The 19,432-nt window shown below is 41.3% G+C and overlaps 1 protein-coding gene across 1 annotated transcript; it reads left to right on the plus strand.

Annotated features, from left to right (window-relative positions):
* The first annotated feature begins 905 nt into the window (after positions 1 to 905).
* Positions 906 to 18,150, plus strand: LOC139448677 (sodium-coupled monocarboxylate transporter 1-like). Its single transcript, XM_071230231.1, has 16 exons — positions 906 to 1,250; positions 3,226 to 3,294; positions 3,465 to 3,516; positions 4,459 to 4,526; positions 4,760 to 4,840; positions 5,961 to 6,034; positions 7,217 to 7,354; positions 8,098 to 8,233; positions 10,328 to 10,416; positions 11,957 to 12,069; positions 13,561 to 13,631; positions 14,748 to 14,834; positions 15,117 to 15,340; positions 16,205 to 16,305; positions 17,102 to 17,202; positions 17,989 to 18,150. Exons 1-16 carry the CDS (start codon positions 906 to 908, stop codon positions 18,148 to 18,150), a joined length of 1,911 nt encoding a protein of 636 aa, XP_071086332.1.
* The last annotated feature ends 1,282 nt before the right edge of the window (positions 18,151 to 19,432 follow it).

A 19,432-nucleotide genomic window follows, 5' to 3' on the forward strand; every position in this document is an offset into this window, starting at 1 on the left:
GAATTTTGATTTGCCTAACTCACTTAGCAAATGCTAATATGTCTGAGGGAGCGCCCTTAGCCGTGCCAAAATCGGTTCATGGGGAGTTTAAACATCAGATTCGCAATGACTGGCATCTCTCGTTGATCAGCCAATATACGTGCACGCTCGTGGAAGTATCTATGCCCAGTGTCACTATCGTGCAATGTCTAGTTCCAGAACAGTGATGCCAAAGAAAAGTGGTCAGCTACGTCAATCAACTTGAAACATCTTCGTCTGCAAAAACAGAAGTATTTTTGTGTGAGGGGCTACCTCTAACTGGGTGATCAAGTTTACAAAACTAACCAAACAATGATGTGGATGTTCGTCACTCGTGGCCCGTGACAGATAATTTGAAACATCTTGAATTTTTCACCATGAGAGGCAATATCATTCCTACAACTACATATTTGAGACGTTGATTCGAAATGCATGGATTTGTTCCGCCTTTCTTAAAATCAGTCGTTCGTTCTATTGATGCGTATAAATGAAATGCTGATTTATTTATTTCCAGAAGGATTTGCCCCACAACGTACGTCTCCATTGTGTTTTTGACAATGACATCTTCGGCAACGTAACAGAGGAACGGATCACCAAGAGTTGTCAAGACTCAGTTCAAGGTGGAGTTCAACGCAAGTCTATGCCGATGTTGTCATATCCATAAATGCCATTGTATCTACAAAGACGCATCCCAAGATTTCTCTTCGCACCCCAAAACTGTTGGACGTATCAAGAGCTTCCTCCGAAATCCAAGACACAACTCATTGAAGAATACTTGTTCAAAGGTTTTATTGTTTATTGTTCACTGCTTATCCCTAACAAAGGTTATCATTTACAGCTGGGTATAGTATAAATTTGCTAACATACAGCTGGGAAAACGAAACAAAATGGGAGACACCAAACACAGCTTCCACATCGTCGACTACGTGGTGTTCGGCGCCACCATTCTCATCTCACTTGGCATAGGACTTTACTTTGCTCTGTCTGGTGGACGTCAGCGAACAACATCCGAGTTTCTGGTCGGTGGACGAGCCATGAAGTTTCTCCCCGTCGCTGTGTCGCTCATGGTGTCGTTTGAGTCGTCCATTATGATGCTGGGCACTCCGGCTGAAGTGTACGTGTACGGGGCACAAGTCTGGATAGCACTGTTTGGATTCTTGGCATCGTTTCTGATATGCAGGGTGTTGATGATACCACTGATTCATCCCCTGAAAATCACAAGCGCTTACGAGGTAGGTTCTGATTTAGAAAAAGGAACTAGCTGAGCTGGGTCAGGCTTTATTACTCTCATCACATTTCATACTTCACCACTATCATCACTTTGTCAGTCTCCATGACCATCATTCAAATTTTCATGTTTTATCACTGTCATCACTTTGGAGTCTTCATCACTATCGTCGCTTTCAGGCTCTATCACTATCATCACTTCCAGGCTCTATCACTATCGTGACTTCTGGCTCTATCACTATTGTCTCTTAGTCAGGCTCTATCACTATCGTCGCTTTCAGGCTCTATCACTATCATCACTTCCAGGCTCTATCACTATCGTGACTTCTGTCTCTATCACTATTGTCTCTTAGTCAGGCTCTATCACTATCGTCGATTTCAGGCTCTATCACTATCGTCCCTTTGTCAGGCTCTATCACTATCGTCACTTTGTCAGGCTCTATCACTATCGTCACTTTCAGGCTCTATCACTATCGTCACTTTGTCAGGCTCTGTCACTATCGTCACTTTGTCAGGCTCTATCACTATCGTCACTTTCAGGCTCTATCACTATTGTCACCTAGTCAGGCTCTATCACTATCATGACTTTCAGGCTCTATCACTATCGTCACTTTGTCAGGCTCTATGACTATCGTCACTTTGTCAGGCTCTATCACTATCGTCACTTTCAGGCTCTATGACTATCGTCACTTTCAGGCTCTATCACTATCGTCACTTTGTCAGGCTCTGTCACTATCGTCACTTTGTCAGGCTCTATCACTATCGTCACTTTCAGGCTCTATCACTATTGTCACTTAGTCAGGCTCTATCACTATCATGACTTTCAGGCTCTATCACTATCGTCACTTTGTCAGGCTCTATCACTATCGTCACTTTCAGGCTCTATCACTACCATCTGTTTGTCAGGCTCTATCACTATCGTCACTTTGTCAGGCTCTATCACTATCGTCACTTTCAGGCTCTATCACTACCATCTATTTGTCAGGCTCTATCACTATCGTCACTTTGTCAGGCTCTATCACTATCGTCACTTCCAGGCTCTATCACTATTGTCACCTAGTGAGGCTCTATCACTATCATCACTTTGTCAGGCTCTATCACTATCGTCACTTCGTCACTATCGTCACTATTGTCACTTTGTCAGGCTCTATCACTACCATCTATTTGTCAGGCTCTATCACTATCGTCACTTTGTCAGGCTGTATCACTATCGTCACTTCTGGCTGTATCACTATTGTCACTTAGTCAGGCTCTATCACTATCGTCACTTTCAGGCTCTATCACTATCGTCATTTTGTCAGGCTCTATCACTATCGTCACTTTGTCAGGCTCTATCACTATCGTCACTTTGTCAGGCTCTATCACTATCGTCATTTCGTAAGGTTCAAACCCTAGCATAACATTGTCAGACCCGTGAAGATCCGGGGTAGAATAGGTCTTCAGCAACCCATGCTTGTCATACGAGGCGACTAACGGGATCGCGTTGTCAGGTTCGGTTGATGCAGATACTCCAGTGATTGATATTATGAGCAATAGACCACACCGTAGGGTTACGATGACACATCCAAGTTACACATTGTAGCAACCTCGTACATAAGTCGGCTTAAGTCGACACGCATGACAAATTTAAGACCTATTCCGTTCGGGGATTTCAATGTGATTAATCCCCAAACTATCAATCATCCTTTGTCATATTTATTTGCGAAAGGCAATGACTTATTTCTCTAGGTTTCTTTAAGTTAATGGATCGCAGGGTAGCCCAGTGGTTATAGAGGCGGCTTGTAACGCCAAAGGCCTGGGTTCGTTTCCACACTTGCGTAATGAGTGGATCCCGTTGTCACATTGCTAATACGGCGTGAACCAGATTTACTTGTTAAACGTGGCAGAATGATTTTATGGTATAGATATAAGGGTCTTTCTTATGCCGTAGAGTTTTGTTCAAATGTATATCCCAAAAAATAATTCATGTTTTGTTTTCAGTATCTCGATGGAAGGTTCAAATCTCGTCATGTACGTCACGTTGGAACGACCCTTGGTATCCTCACATATGTAAGTACGGATGAATACGTTCCGGAATAAATCCAGTCGCTATGATGAAGCTTCCATAGGACAATGTATTTCAATGTTATGCCCTCATCAATACGATAATAATTTTATTTAGACCTTCGTCAAATCGAATATTTCAAAATATATCATGTTCAAAATATTCGTCATTCCAGGTATTCTATATGGGCATTGTGTTATTTGGACCAGCTATAGCACTGGAGGCAGGTACGTGCATGTTTCTAAAATTCTAAATATTGGGCATTGATATGATTAGGCAGGATACGCTTACCTTTTCGAGAAAACCTGGTGTCATTAATAATTTAATCTGATTTATAAACACATATTCGTGATATAGTCGGATTCGTACATTGAACAGATATTTCTTATGATTTTGGAATTTGTTTTGTCCATATGATGTGTGAGTGAGGATGGGTGTGTTCCACAATATCGCCAAATTGGGGTTCACACATTGCACCTATGAGGGGATTCGAACCAGCGCCTTTCGGAAGCGATTTAACCACTGGGCTACCTCACCGCCCCTCACTTTATTAGAAGATACGTAGAACACAGCTAGCTTAAGTGTCTCAGGAAACGCATATTCGTTGTGCCTAATTCCATATTCGTCTTAATGACGATCATACCCGAGGGTTTGTAAACATCTCAGACCTCCATTACTTCGGGCTTTCCTCCCACATGAAGCAGACACGCTATCATTTTTACTGAAATATTGTTAAAATCCAACTCACTCACTCACTCACTCACTCACTAACTACAGAAGAGAGGGAGAAGTGACACAGATATGGATCTGATGCTAACAATGGGCAGTGTGTTGAAATAGTACTTAGAATAGTACTTAGTCGCTGATGTTATGATTCACCTTACGGCATAGTTCTTATGTTCACACTATCAACCATGTGCTCATCCATTGATATCTATTGATATTGTATTGTTATTCAAGTAATACCATTGTGTATGTACGTTTCAAAAACGTTTGACAATCACCAGCAAAATCTTAATTTCTACTTTGTATAAAAAGGTTTGTGACATATGTCTCAACACTTTAGATACGTTTTTCTTCCAGGTTGTAGAACAATATATGTTATTTATGACTAAACTTAATTAAATGTTTCCTTTTAACCATTTATTGCCATGTTGGTCTATTAATAGTGACGGGATTTCCCCAGTCCGGCTCCATCTTCCTGGTTGCAGCTGCAGCTATAATGTACACTGCAATGGTGAGAAATCATTTATATTTTATGTCAATTTTTTCGTTTCATGAATTGATCCAAAACATATCTAATATTTGTAGCTGAGCAAAATGTCTATGTGGATATTATTCTTTATATTGTTATGCGAGGTATAGCCAATCGAATATGATTGAAAATATCTTACATATAGCACTCATCTCAAATTACGCCTTCTCCGAAGCTTCAATGCTCTGTTCCTTGAATGGCTGTAATGTTTGCAGGGCGGACTGAAGGCGGTCATCTGGACTGATGTCTTCCAGGCTTTAGTGATGTTTGCGGGCATGTTTGCAATCATCATCAAGGTAGGAGCACACCTAGTAATCCACTACCGGACAGGTCCCAGAGTGTTCAATGCGTTTGCCCTTCTCGTATAAAACTGAGTTTGAGTCAGTGTATAAAAGTCCCCAAAATTTCAGCCAGACAACCGGACTGGCAACATTGCAAAGTTACCAGACTAGATAATTTGTTGCCAGTCCAGAATTTTCTAGAATAACGAAAAAAAGTAACAAAGGGTAAACATAAGAATAGTACTGTTTAATGTTAGAATAGTTAGACCATCAGGCGACTGTCGGGCTGGCTGGTATAGTAAACACTGGTTTGAGTCCTTGGAAAAATGCTGCAAAATGTGTATTTATGATCCGTGGTTTGTCTACGCTATACCCAGCGGATACGCGCGGTAGACGTCTAAAGCATGCATACCATTAGACTTTTGGCTCCAATGGTAAGCTGAAACGTCATGCTATAATTCAAAGCGTTCACAACGGCGTTAGATCCGTGAAGATGTTGGTAAAAATAGGTCATTAGCAACCCATGCTTGCCGTAAAAAGTGACTATGTTTGCGGTAATTAAGAAGCGACTAACGGGATCGGGTGGTCAGACTCGCTGACTTGGTTGATGCATGTCATCGTATCCCAATTGCGTAGATCGATGCTCATGATGTCAATCACTGGATTGTGTGGTCCAGATTCGATTATTTACAGACCGCCGACATATGGCTGGAATATTACTGAGTGCGGCGTTAAACAACAAACAAACAAACAACGGCGTTAAACACAAGAATTCGAAGTAACTCACTATCTTTACTTACAAAGTACCACAATCAGGCGGACATGGCATTGTCCCGTGTCTTCAGGTGAACAATTAACTTGCCTTTGCATGTGTCTGTCCCTGGTACTGAAGATGGGGTAGCATACGCTTACCTTTTCGCGAAACTTGGTATCCTAACTTACAGTGATTTATAAACAAATGCCATGAAAAAATAATAGAAAACAAAAGTGTTTTATTTGCAACTCACGCTCCTGAACAAAATTGATAATAAGAACAAAAACTCATTTAATTGTTGTCACCAGTTGTCTCATAAAAGTCAGTTATATAACATTGGGATTCTGCGATGAATTCATTATATCTGACATCGTATTTCAGGGCACTATGGACGCAGGTGGAATTAAAACTGTCTGGACCACTGCGGCTAAGGGTGGACGCCTGAATTTTTTCAAGTGAGATTGGACAATATCTTTTAATGAATATATTCTAAAGATAAATTCTCAAAATGTTCAGCTGTGATAAATGCTGATTACATGTACCAGAGAAATTGTGCTTGCGAAAGTCGTCAACAAATTTTAAAACAAGTTTGATATAAAACATCAATATCAATAATAACTCCTCTTGCTTGTTCACCGAAACAGATTCCATTTGGCGTAAAGGGCAAAATAGGTGGGAAAGTTATATGAATGGACCACTGAAAATTCAATGATGACACCAGGTGGTCGCGAAAACAAAACAAACAAAAATCAAAGAAAACTGAAACATTGGAAACATGTGTCGCAGTAAACGAGACAGAACGTGGATTGCTGCATGGCGTTACAATGAGACATTGAGCTGAAACACCAGTTGAGACAAGGGCACTGTGGACATGTTGAAGAATATTTGATGTTTCTCAGAGATCACGTTCAGGAATACATGATTGAGATAGGGTTTCATGCTGCACTTAAATAAAGATCGGGATTCTAATATCTGGGAATCGACGTAAGGGTAGGGATGTAAGGGATGTGTGAAGGTTACTTCATTTTTCACACAGACAAACACTCACTGACACACACACACATACACATGCACACACAAGTATACGCACATGTGCACACATAGCCATACACACACACACACACGTGCACACATACTCATGCACTAACACATGCACACATGCAACCACACATTCACACAAGTGTACGCAAACACATACAAACATACTCAGTTTGAGCCTTCTGATTTGAAGTTGGACCGACTGAGGTTGTCCTGTGTTTTGGTTCTAAGTCATGGTTGATACCTTGTCAGGTCACCCAAATGGCGTTGCACGTTAAACATTCACTCACTCACTCACTAAATAGCGACAACGTAGAATGTTGTCTTGCCACCTACGCCTTTAAACCTACGATCACACATGCATGCATTTAATGCCTCACATTGGACAAGGGAAGGCGGGGTAGCCTTGTGGTTAAAGCGTTCGGTCGTCACGCACAAGTTTTGGGCTCGATTTCCCAGGTGGGTGCAATGTGTGAAGTCCATTTCTGGTGTTCCCCCGCCGTAATATAGCTGGAATATTGAAAAATGCGTCGGAAAACCATACTCTCATCAACTCATTCACATTGGGCAATCTTACAATCCATGATGTTGTTACCTAGTTTTGACATGGACCCGACTGTCCGTCACACGTTTTGGGGGTTGTTTCTGGGGACATTCGCTCGATCGTCCGGCCTTATCTTCAACCAGTCCACTATACAGAGGGTCTGCTCCACGCCAACACTCGCTGAAGCAAAGAAGTGAGTCTCAGCATTATTTAATTTTTACTACTTATAATTATCTTACAAAGACAAAACAAGACAATAGTGATGCAGAGCTTCAACATCTAGCTGCATGTAGACATCAGTATAATTATGGCGCCGAAAAATGTCTGGAACACAGCAGATACGAAACAAGTTTCATTCTTGGCTACACAAACAGTAGGATCAGGCCGAAATATGTTATCTTCTTTCGCTTGGTAGTTGTGTTGGACATCTGACAGCATTTCGTAAGGCTATAACAGGCCAGACATTCACCGAACGTGACGTCTCATAGACTGGAGTAGGTTCCCTTTGACAAAGGGCAATTACACTTGGACAAATGGAATACTGCGAAAGGCGATCACTGACGTAGAAAAATTGTAATAGGCAACAGTGTTTACCCATATGTAGTAACGTCGCTGTCTAAAATACAAGCTTGAGTTTGAACTATATTGACTTTCTAACTTCCCGACAGACTAATCACTGACATTTGGACGTAATATATCAATGCGCACGTACAGTAAAACGTGTCATGTTGTTTGTGATAGATGGTCAAATTTAAGAATGACATTTTATGCTAAAGTGACTATAATGTTTGTTTGTTTTGAGATGAATTATAATAGCCTTTATTAGGAATATACATTGTATTTAGCGAGCAAAGGCAGGACATATAGTTTCCATCCAAAAGTGAAAAACAAATTTACGCTGTATATGAAACATATATAAATTTTTGTATTCGCCAGGGTAATGTTAATAGTGAGCCCTGCCTTCTGGATAACTATTACACTTGCAATGATTGAGGGCATCGTCGCATACGCCTACTACGTGAACGTCAGCTGTGACCCTTTGGAGTCGGGGCAAATACACAACCCGAACCAGGTCAGTATTTCACTCAAACATAGCAGACATTGTTATTAATTAAGTGTCGTATTATAACGACCACCGCATAAATTTAAAACTAAGTAACTCCGAGGAAGAGAACTGATGGATGTCATCTTCTTTATCATGAGGAAAACAACGTTTCGGAAGGTGAAAGAAACGTTGTGTTCCTCATAATAAAGTACCGCCTCCGTGGTCTAGTGGTGGAACGTCCGCCCGGAGAGCGGAAGGTCCGGCGTTCGATCACCGGCCGCGTCATACCAAAAGACGTTCAAAGATGGTACTTGTTGTTAGCCTGTCTGGCTCGTCATTAAGGGGCTAAAACAAGGACTGGTAGGCTCGGAGTCAGTATACTGTGTCTGAGTGGGGTATTCATGTTAAACTTCGGCATGGTATCTCAGTGTGCTAGCACTATAAATCGGCATCAGTCCGGACTAGTACAAGCAGCCACGCACACACGCACGTCGCTATATAAGTGCAATAATCTTGGACGCGACGCTAAACCCCATTTCACTTCACCTCACTCATAATAAAGAAGTTGACAGTCTGGTCCCGACTCGATTAAGTAAAGGCCGCCATCATATTGAATGTTTCCGAGTGTGGCGTTAAACAAAACACAGGAAAAATAACAATCAAACACATATCGATAATATAAGATAAACACAAAGAATGTTTCGTGTTTGTCATCCCAAATCAATTTCTCCAAACTTTTTCATTTTATAAACCGTTATATCCAGTGTCCAAGGCCCCGGTGCACAAAGCTGTCTTAGCACTGAGGTGAACGTTACTCCCATACTTTAACATAGGATTACGACATTCCTAGCGCTGAGATCGCTTTGTGCGACGGGGCTCGGTGTGTAAAACGTACAGAAAACAGGTTCAGTGGCAGAGAGATAAGTGGTGTCATTTATGACGTTATGGTAACCGATGATGCCACAATGGTCTGTAACGCATTGTGATGCACTTTCATTGTCGCCATATTTCCAAGGCTATATTGATTGATCTCACCCAAGCGCCATCTCCTCTGGAAGCCAATTTTGGATGGCAACAGTGGACGTTGTGTAGGTCTTGGCGGTACGATGGCGTTGCCGAGTGGTGAAAGCGTTCGCTCGTCACGCTAAAGGCCCAGGTTTGATTCACTACATGGGTGCGCTGTGTGAAGCCCTATTCTGATCTTCCCTGCATTGCTATTGACGGAATATTTCTAAAAGCGGTGTAAAACCATACTCACTCGCCTTGTTCAAAACGATTTGATTTGGTAGAAAAACAAATTGGTGGAAATTAACAAATGCAGGGCTTCCAATGTGACGACTCCTCATCCTCTAAAAGAGGCACGTTTAAACATAGCCTTGGTCACGAACATCAGCGTGTCAGTCACATAAACACACACACAAGCAAACTTACAACGTATACTATAAAGCTATTCATAATTTGAAAAGAACCTTCATACACTTGTAAGATCTTACTTAAGTTTAAGAGGACTCCATGGCCTGGCGCGGTGACCTTGTCGTCTAAGGCGCCGCAATTAACTGTCCCTTAGGCAGGCCAGAAACCTGTGATCGCCATGGTTCTAGGTGTGTCCGGCGTTTCACCAAAATGTTAAAGACCTGAATCACTTCGGGCTTATTCAACATTAAGTGGACATGCCATGGTCTAACTGGAATACTGTCCAAAGCCGCTTAAACCCTACTCACTCACGCAAATGCGACGTTTGAGTACATATGCTTGTAGCCTCAAAAACTCCCATTGAGAAAACAAACTGAAGTCAACCATGTCTTCATTTATCTTTTTGTACATCGGTTACCTTAAAAATCGGCATACACGCCAAGAAATCCAAAGACACGTGGTGGCTGACCTTGGCACTGATTTTGGACGTGTGTGACGTAACGTCAGCTATCTCCACTCGTGATTTGATGGGTGTGATTACACATTGATATACTTAAGTCGATGCCGTGATGGATTCCCAGCACATGCTCTCTGCAATTGGTAATGCAGTCCTGGAAATACGGTTACAAGCGGCTTTAAACCCAACTCACTCACTAACTTAAGCTTTAGACAAGGGATTTAATTTGAAAATGGTCTTGTTTCTTTCAGATCATACCATTTATGGTGATGGATATATTCCAGGGATTGCCTGGAATGCCGGGACTATTCCTGGCGGCGTTGTTCAGTGCGTCTTTAAGGTAGGTCTCATGTGTTGACTTTGAAGATGTTAAACCTTTAGAATATTCGGTGTGGCTGCTTGTACAAGTTTGGCCTAATGCCGGTTTTAAGGTGCTAGCCCTCTGTGATACCATGCTGCAGTTATATGAATGCGGTGCACTGGTGGCCTTGTTGTCTTGAATGATGCTCAGCGGCGTTAAACGCAACTCACTCACTCACTCACTTAATGCCGAGCGCCAGGCAGGATAACAACAAATACCGCATTATAAAGGCTTTTGGTATGACTCGGTCTGGGGTAGAACCACCGACTTTCCGCTATCCAGGCAACCGCAGATGGTGTTTTTTCACTAGACAACGGATGCGGACCCATGCATCCTAGACAATGGACCCGTGAAGCTCCGGGGTAGAATAGGTCTTCAGCAACCCATGCTTTCCGTAAAAGGCAACTAGGCTTGTCGTAAGTGGTGACTAACGGGATCGGGTGGTCAGGCTCGCTGACTAGGTTTGAAGCATATCATCGATCCCAAATGCATGGATCGATGCTCATGATATCTATCACTGGATTGTCTGGTCCAGACTCGATTATTTTCAGACCGCCGTCGGCTTAAAACAACAAACTAACAAACCAACCAATCAACCTAGACAATGGGCGACATGTCTGGCGAGCAGGATGACGAAGCTAGCCTGTTGATGCTGCTGGTGTTAGATCACGTAGAAGACTTGCGGTGATCGTTTGGCATTACTAATCTCAGTCTCCGCAGTGGTGATGGTTACCGGTATTGTCTGTACACGTGTGCTCTGACGCCGGTGCCCGCAACATCTGGTTTCTATTTGCCGGTCCACCATGTCACCCAAAGCATTTACGGCTGATGGAGCTATCCTTCAGATGTTGTGTTCACCGGTACATGTTGTCATGGGTGCTGTGAAACACGGTCTAACCGTTCTCGGCTCTCGCTCTCGCTGTACTACTGTGTGTCTCGGCATCCCGGATGCGTGTTGGCATCAATGTGTGCTTAGTGACATAAAAGAACAATTTGTATACCCCTGGTGCATGTCATTTCAAGCACCCTTGTGGTCACATTTTCCGTTCTTCGCAAAATAAGCAACAGTTCACATTATCACATTTGGATTACGGTGTTGGGGCTCGAACAACTTGTGTTTATGTTGGTGTTTATGTTGGTGTTGGTGTTGGTGTTTATGTTGGTGTTGGTGTTTATGTTGGTGTTTATATTGATGTTTATGTTGGTGTTTATGTTGGTGTTTATGTTGATGTTTATGTTGGTGTTTATGTTGGTGTTTATGTTGGTGTTTATGTTGATGTTTATGTTGGTGTTTATGTTGGTGTTTATGTATAGTGCTGCACACGGTTCCATTCTAATATATCTGTTTATTGTTGTTCCATTCTGTTTATCAATGCGGTAAGCATTCTTTTGACCTGTATAGATATAAAAATAACTATCGCCATATATCGATACATAGCATAGCATAGCATACACTTACAGGGCACATGGATACTCGTGCACGTGTACAAATAATACTGTTGGTGTTCTTGTTTCACAGCACAATTTCATCTGGACTATCCAGTCTGTCAGCGATGACCTGGGAGGACATTCTCAAGCCTCGCCTTCCAAATATTTCCGAACTCACAGCAACGGTGATAGCTAAAGTATCAGGTGACCGTTACATCAAGTTGCGCCATACACAAAATGAAAAACACAGATATTCCTCTCAGATATATGGGAAATATATTATTTACATGCTTACAGTTGTTTGATAGGCATTTCTTTGAAGTTACGGATGACAAAGTAGACAAAAGATAGACAAATATTTATCGATAAAAACGTCTTTGTTACACTTATATAGAGACGTTTCTGCATAGAGCCTTATACCGTAGTCAAGCAAGACTGTCTATTTTTTGTCAACTTTGTCATCCGTCAATTTTTTCAAGAAATGCCTATCAAACAGCAGTCATGCTTGATAATGGGATTAGGAAAACGTCGCTATTACCGTATAATAAAGAAGTTTAAGGAGGAGAATATATGGTTGTCAACTTCTTTAATTAAGGAAAACAACGTTTCGGAGTATATGCTTACTCCTTCTTCACCATAAGCATATACACCGAAACGTTGTGTCATCAGGTGATGAAGGAGTAAGCATATACTCCGAAACGTTGTGTCATCAGGTGCTGAAGGAGTAAGCATATACCCCGAAACGTTGTGTCATCAGGTGATGAAGGAGTAAGCATATACTCCGAAACGTTGTGTCATCAGGTGATGAAGGAGTAAGCATATACCCCGAAACGTTGTGTCATCAGGTGATGAAGGAATAAGCATATACTCTGAAACGTTGTGTCATCAGGTGATGAAGGAGTAAGCATATACTCCGAAACGTTGTGTCATCAGGTGATGAAGGAATAAGCATATACTCTGAAACGTTGTGTCATCAGGTGATGAAGGAGTAAGCATATACCCCGAAACGTTGTGTCATCAGGTGATGAAGGAATAAGCATATACTCTGAAACGTTGTGTCATCAGGTGATGAAAGAGAAAGCATATACTCCGAAACGTTGTGTCATCAGGTGATGAAGGAGTAAGCATATACTCTGAAACTTTGTGTCATCAGGTGATGAAAGAGAAAGCATATATTCCGAAACGTTGTGTCATCAGGTGATGAAGGAGTAAGCATATACTCTGAAACGTTGTGTCATCAGGTGATGAAGGAGTAAGCATATACTCTGAAACGGTGTGTCATCAGGTGATGAAGGAGTAAGCATATACTCCGAAACGTTGTGTCATCAGGTGATGAAGGAGTAAGCATATACTCTGAAACGGTGTGTCATCAGGTGATGAAGGAGTAAGCATATACTCTGAAACGTTGTGTCATCAGGTGATGAAGGAGTAAGCATATACTCTGAAACGTTGTGTCATCAGGTGATGAAGGAGTAAGCATATACTCCGAAACGTTGTGATCCTCATAATAAAGAAGTTCACATCCATAAATTCTCCTCCTTATGTGTATCACTTCTAAATGCCTTTCAAAGACCTAATAAAGAAGTTGTTATCCATACATTCTCTCCGTTTTTGCCGACTATGTGTTCAGTGTCATGGCAGACTCATCAGTAAATAGTCTTGCATTTTTATATCATTAATCCTCCTGTGTTTCAGTGGTTTTGTTCGGAATCCTGTCCTGTGGAGTCGCTCTCCTTATTTCTCTCATTGGAGGAACACTTACGCAGGTCCATAATAACTTTATCATGTAATATGTTACCGACTATGTCAGGGCTGCTTGGCGTCCCGCTATGCTGACAATATCCAGTCAATGTTTAGCCTGGGTAATAAATATGAGTGCTCTCTGTGAAAGATTTTTTGGTTTTGGTTTGATTTGTTGTTTAACGCCACACTCAGCAATATTCCAGCTATATGACGGCGGTCTGTAAATAATCGAGTCTGGACCAGACAATCCAGTGATTGATATCATGAGCATCGATCCACGCAATTGGGATCGATGACAGCTCAACCAAGTCAGCGAGCCTGACCACCCGATCCCGTTAGTCGCCATTTACGACAAGCATAGTCGTCTTTTACGGCAAGCATGGGTTGCTGAAGACCTATTCTACCCCGGATCTTCACGGGCCCTCTGTGAAAGACATGATATTAAGGTGGTGTGTTGATGTGAAGGTTCACTGTCATTGACGAATTGAAAGCATCCATTTAGTTCAACAATTTATCTGAACCTGATCTGATATATTTAAAATATTTGATATAGTTTTTGTTTGATTAAAATATTTACGTTGTCAATTTGTGTAGAACACAATCATTTGACTTTCACAATTATCATTTATTTAGTAACAAAGACGGCGTTATTGATTATGCAGCTATTTACGATACTGTTGGGAATGTTACCATTTCAGGTGAATGTCCAATGTATTGTAAAAGGCACCACTTTTGTAGTAAGGGGCACGGGTGCTGTGCTGAGTTGCGTCCCTTGGGCACGCCAGAAACCTGTGATTGTGGGTTCGAATTCTAGTTCGCCCCGATTATGTTTCTAGGTTTGTCACCATACCCGTTTTCGTGGGTTTCCCTTAAGAGGTAAACGTCTCAGACCTGCGTTACCTCGAGGATTTCTCCCACATTAAGCTAACACGCCGAACACGCATAATGAATACTGTTTGTTAAAAGTGGCGTTAAACCCAACTCATTCAGTCTTTCATAGCCTCGAGCTACACATAGACAGACATTATATCTATTCTCAAATAGAAGATACCTCGCTACTACCTGAGAATGTCTGACATAATATATATAATAACTTATACCCTTAAATAAATGGTTCATCAAAAAACATGGTGTTTCAGATTACTACGACTGTTCTATCCGCCTTCAACGGTCCTCTGTGTGGCCTGTTTATCCTTGCATCTCTCTGTCCCTGGGCTAACGCTAAAGTAAGTAATCTTGTACGGTTAAAGTTTTTCTAAGTTTGAAACTCGTTAATCCTGAAATCCGCTTTTGGGATTAAAACGTTCAGGAACATCGACATATATTGAAATTCCGTAACGATTAGTGGCATTCGTTAATCCGAACGAATTTTGCATGATTTGTTTGTTTGTTTGTTTTGTTCGTTTGTTGTTCAACGCCGCACTCAACAATATTCCAGCTATATGACGGCGGTCTGTAAATAATCGAGTCTGGACCAGACGCATATTAACTAACATTTGTTTCCACAGGGAGCGGTAATCTCCACTGTGGTAAGCACTGTAGTTATGATGTGGCTGTGCGCTGGCTCCACGTTCTCCGGAGCCACGAGACCGACTCCTTGGCTGACCCCAGCCCCGACCGATCAGTGCTCTGTGGATAATATGACGTCACTGATCATGAATACAACAGGACTCATGACGTCAACAGCAGGACCGTATGACGTAACAACCGTTGCAGATGTCGTCGAACCGGTGTAAGGACGTTATAAACTTTATCGAATATTGGATTAATAATTCTTTTGCTGGGTAATATGTTCAAGCTTTTATTCAAGTTGAACTGGCTGGTCGTGGATGTTTTTCTGAGTATTCCTCTTTTTATGGACCCACAGACGTCCATGTAATAGAACCAGTGTGACTGCCATCCTCTACACATTGAGACATATTGTTCAATCATAAGAATCCTGCAAACAGAAAACAGAAAGCAAAGACCTGATTAGCAGGCAGTCAGGCAGGGTGACAACTCCGATCTCTTGACGTCTTTTGATGTGACGAGGAACCGACCTTCCTCTTTCCGGGCAGAAGCCTTATCAACTAGACCAGGGACCCTGTGTCTGATTACGTGTTTAGTTCAAGTTTCCTGTCAATAGTTACAATGTACTTGACAATCATGCGCTTCTTTGTGTATATAGAACTGAATCAGTGCTTGTAACAATCTGGCGAAGCACACATTGTTCTTGTGCCAACAGTGGTAACAGTGGCATCTTAGGTCTTTGAAAGGCATTTATAAGATTCACATAAGGAAGAGAAAGTATGGATGTCAACTTCTTTATTATGAGGAACACAACGTTTCGGAGTATATGCTTACTCCTTCATCAGGTGAATGAATGCCATGAGGCAGAGAGCATACGTTGTGTTACTCATAATAAAGAAGTTGACATCCATATATTCCCTTCCTTAAGTGGCATCTTATACATTGATCAAAACGGGATAAGTGTCATATGTATATCCTTTCAAAGAAGATCAGATGGAAGTATAGTGCTTAACCTTTTTGCAGGTGTAAATGCATTATCTAATTAAATTGTCACTGACAAGTCGCGTTGCTTTTCTGTTTATTCCAGCACGGGTTTCAATGTCATCTACACTCTGTCGTACACCTGGCTCGGCGCTCTCGGCATCGCAATCGTGCTGATCGTTGGTTTTCTCGTTAGCTGGGCGACAGGTAGGGAGTACTATTTTATAGAACGGTGTTCGCATGGTGTCGCACTTTGCTTTAGTTCGTTGGTTTGTTGTCGGTACCTCTGGTTCGTCAGCAATTTTGAAATCGCAGGCATGCTGCCCGTCCGTCAATCCTGGTCTCATTGACTTAAAACCATGCTTCGTTATTTTGTTGAGTGTGATTGTCAGTGGGGTTAATGTGTGAACATTGAAATATTACACGCCATCTTGCCTGCTCGTCTGAAATAATTTTGTCAACCATATATCATGTTCGATTCCCAGCAAACAATTTCACGTTCACATTGTCACGTTGTTATGATATTACGTCTTTGCAATGTTATTCCATGGACTCCCATTTCTGATGTCACAACGTTGTGGGCAAACGTTGTGGTACGTCATTTTCACGCAATCGCAATGCTATGGGAACGTTGTACTTTACGTGGTGGGACCGTTGTATTTTACGTTGTGTTAATGTTGTATTTTACGTTGTAGTAACGTTGTATTGTACGCTGTAGTAACGTTGTATTGTACATTACGGTAAAGTTGAATTGTACGTTATAGTAATGTGATAGATAATATTACGTCATGCACAGTTATTCGATGGACTACAATGGACGTTGTCACAACGAAGTAAACGACGTGTCAGAAGGTTGAAATACGCCGTCACAACGTTGAATCATTATATTCATAATTATCGTTGTGGGAAGGTTCTCAGATTGTACGCCCATCCCTATAAGTGAACTAGAAACATTTAATGCCATTCAATTATGGTCGTTAATTGTACATTTTGTTTGGGACAGGATTCAACAAGGATGGGGACCTCGATCCTCGCTATGTCATATTTCTATCCGAAGTCGTCAGAAATATATTAAACTGCAGGAAAAACACGAAGACAGACGAGGTACTGATTCTTGCACTACATGTTTCAGAAATGCACTGGTATCTATCAACAGAATATACCAAATACATGACAGATGGTGTGGGTGATATTTATGGATTCTTTAGTGATGTTACAGTTAGCTGGAATATCCCTTATTTACCATGGAGATGTGATAGAGTTTGATCCTTATTATATAACGGGGATATATCGATTAAAAACATGAAATTGTATTTATATTGGGAAAACGAAGAGAAACCAAAAAAGCACAAACGTATACACGTTTGCAAAGAAAGGGATATTTTAAAAGTTTTTTGTTGCTGCTTTTCAGAATGTTTACCGTGAGCAAATCTTTGCTCCAAGCTGATTTGCTAATGTAAAGATACGAGAATCATACAGTGAAAAGATATCTTCGGTCAAGGACTTGTTCAAATTTTCTTGAGCGTTAAGATTTGCTGCCAATGTGCAAAAAAGCTATTATAACAGTTGTGTATCCAGTGACCCCTGTCTGGGCCAACCTATGGCGCCCCTGAACAGATTGTATGCCCCATTGATCTCAAGCTATACATTTACTCACGAATCAAAAGAAAAGCTGAAAAATATCCAGCATCATGACATGAAGTGTAATGGGATGTTACCAGCGTGTTAATGTAACGTTACAATATTGCATCAAGAAAAAAAATTGTTTGGACTGCAGTCTTGTGTTGCCATCAATATCAAGTATCTAATCTATATAAATTTGTTAAATATTGTTTATAAAACTTGTCTGCGTTGTATATGGTAACCCAATTTTATGCATTACCTTTTCAGAAGTCTGTAAGACAGGGCAGTATATACAATACCGAGATTGATATAGAACCCGGACTGACGACCGAGACAGAGCTACCACTTCTCACTGATACAGAAAAGGACAAACCGGTTTCCCATCTTCCTTCTCACATCAAGGACGAGAAGGACGAACACAAACCTTGATAGCGTGTCGGTCTCAATAGACGGTTCCTTAATTAGGCAACTACACATAGTGGCTAACTGCCTCCTCAAATCGTTCAGTTTTTGTGGACAAATATTATTTCTTGACCAGGAATAGTTGAATTGTGACGTCATCATCTGTAAACCTACACTAATCAAACTGAAACTTAAGGGCGTGTAATTTGAGATGGCGAGAACAACAGGAATGGGTCCAGTGGTTGTAGATTTACCCAAATACGAGCCCTGGAGAATGCTGAATATGCGATTTATCTTACTTTAAGTAATTAGTCAGTACTACTCTCAGATGTGTTCCTATCGTGGATGTTAGAAGGAATATACATTTGAAAGGGTTACATTAAATAAAATTTTGTTTGTTTGTTGTTTAACGCCGCATTCAGCAGTATTCAAGCTATATGACGGCGGTTTGTATAATAATCGAGTCTGGACCAGACAATCCAGTGATTGACATCATGAGCATCGATCCACGCAATTGGGATCGATGACATGTATCAACCAAGTCAGTGAGCCTGACCACCCGATCCCGTTAGTCGCCTTTTACGACAAGCATAGTCGCCTTTTACGGCAAGTATGGGTTGCTGAATATCTATTCTACCCCGGAATCTTCACCGGTCTTAAATTAAAGTGACAAAAACATTTCTATTTATAAGAAATATCTGCTAAAAGCGGAGTTCTTTGCAGTATACCGACTATTACATAAGCATGTGTTCATGAATCACTATAAAATAGTAATGGTACAAGGTGTTCACGAAAAGCTTACATCCATCACAAACACATGCAAAGGCAAACCAATTTTTCACCTGAACAACACGGTAACACATGACTACCATTAACCTCTTTGAAACTGAATTCTTTTTGTCAGCTACCGTATTTACTTTGCACACTGTTTTATAATGAATTTGAGAAAATGATATTCGTCAAAAGACGAAAGGAACATAAAAGTCATAACAAGCGTTCTTGATGTTGTATAGGAATTGTGTTCTTCATATGTGGAAATAAATTGTGATATTTTACGAACTCTCAAATTTGTTTCTTTCATAGATTTCGGGGGTGGAGGGTGGGATGGGGGGGTGGGGGGTTGGGTGCATGCTGTGTTACATGCTACGTAACCTGTAGATTTAAGCATGCTACAATAAAATTGAAACCGAGCACAGCTCTTCAATGAAGACTATGTCAGTTGTCTTAAATCTACCATGACAAACTAAAATAGGTATCCATCAACCTATGCTGGTTGACAATGTCAAAGTCGGTGCAGCCTCCCTCTGAA

This window comes from Haliotis cracherodii, unplaced genomic scaffold (assembly GCF_022045235.1).
Source record: "Haliotis cracherodii isolate W230 unplaced genomic scaffold, xgHalCrac1.p SCAF_7, whole genome shotgun sequence".
Taxonomy (NCBI): Eukaryota; Metazoa; Mollusca; class Gastropoda; order Lepetellida; family Haliotidae; genus Haliotis; species Haliotis cracherodii.

Excerpts from the sequence above, each read along its gene's own strand:
- LOC139448677 (XM_071230231.1), top strand. The coding sequence starts at position 906 with ATGGGAGACACCAAACACAGCTTCCACATCGTCGACTACGTGGTGTTC. Across the intron at positions 6,035-7,216 it reads GGACGCCTGAATTTTTTCAA|TTTTGACATGGACCCGACTG; the intron begins GTGAGATTGGAC and ends GTTGTTACCTAG. Across the intron at positions 10,417-11,956 it reads TTGTTCAGTGCGTCTTTAAG|CACAATTTCATCTGGACTAT; the intron begins GTAGGTCTCATG and ends CTTGTTTCACAG.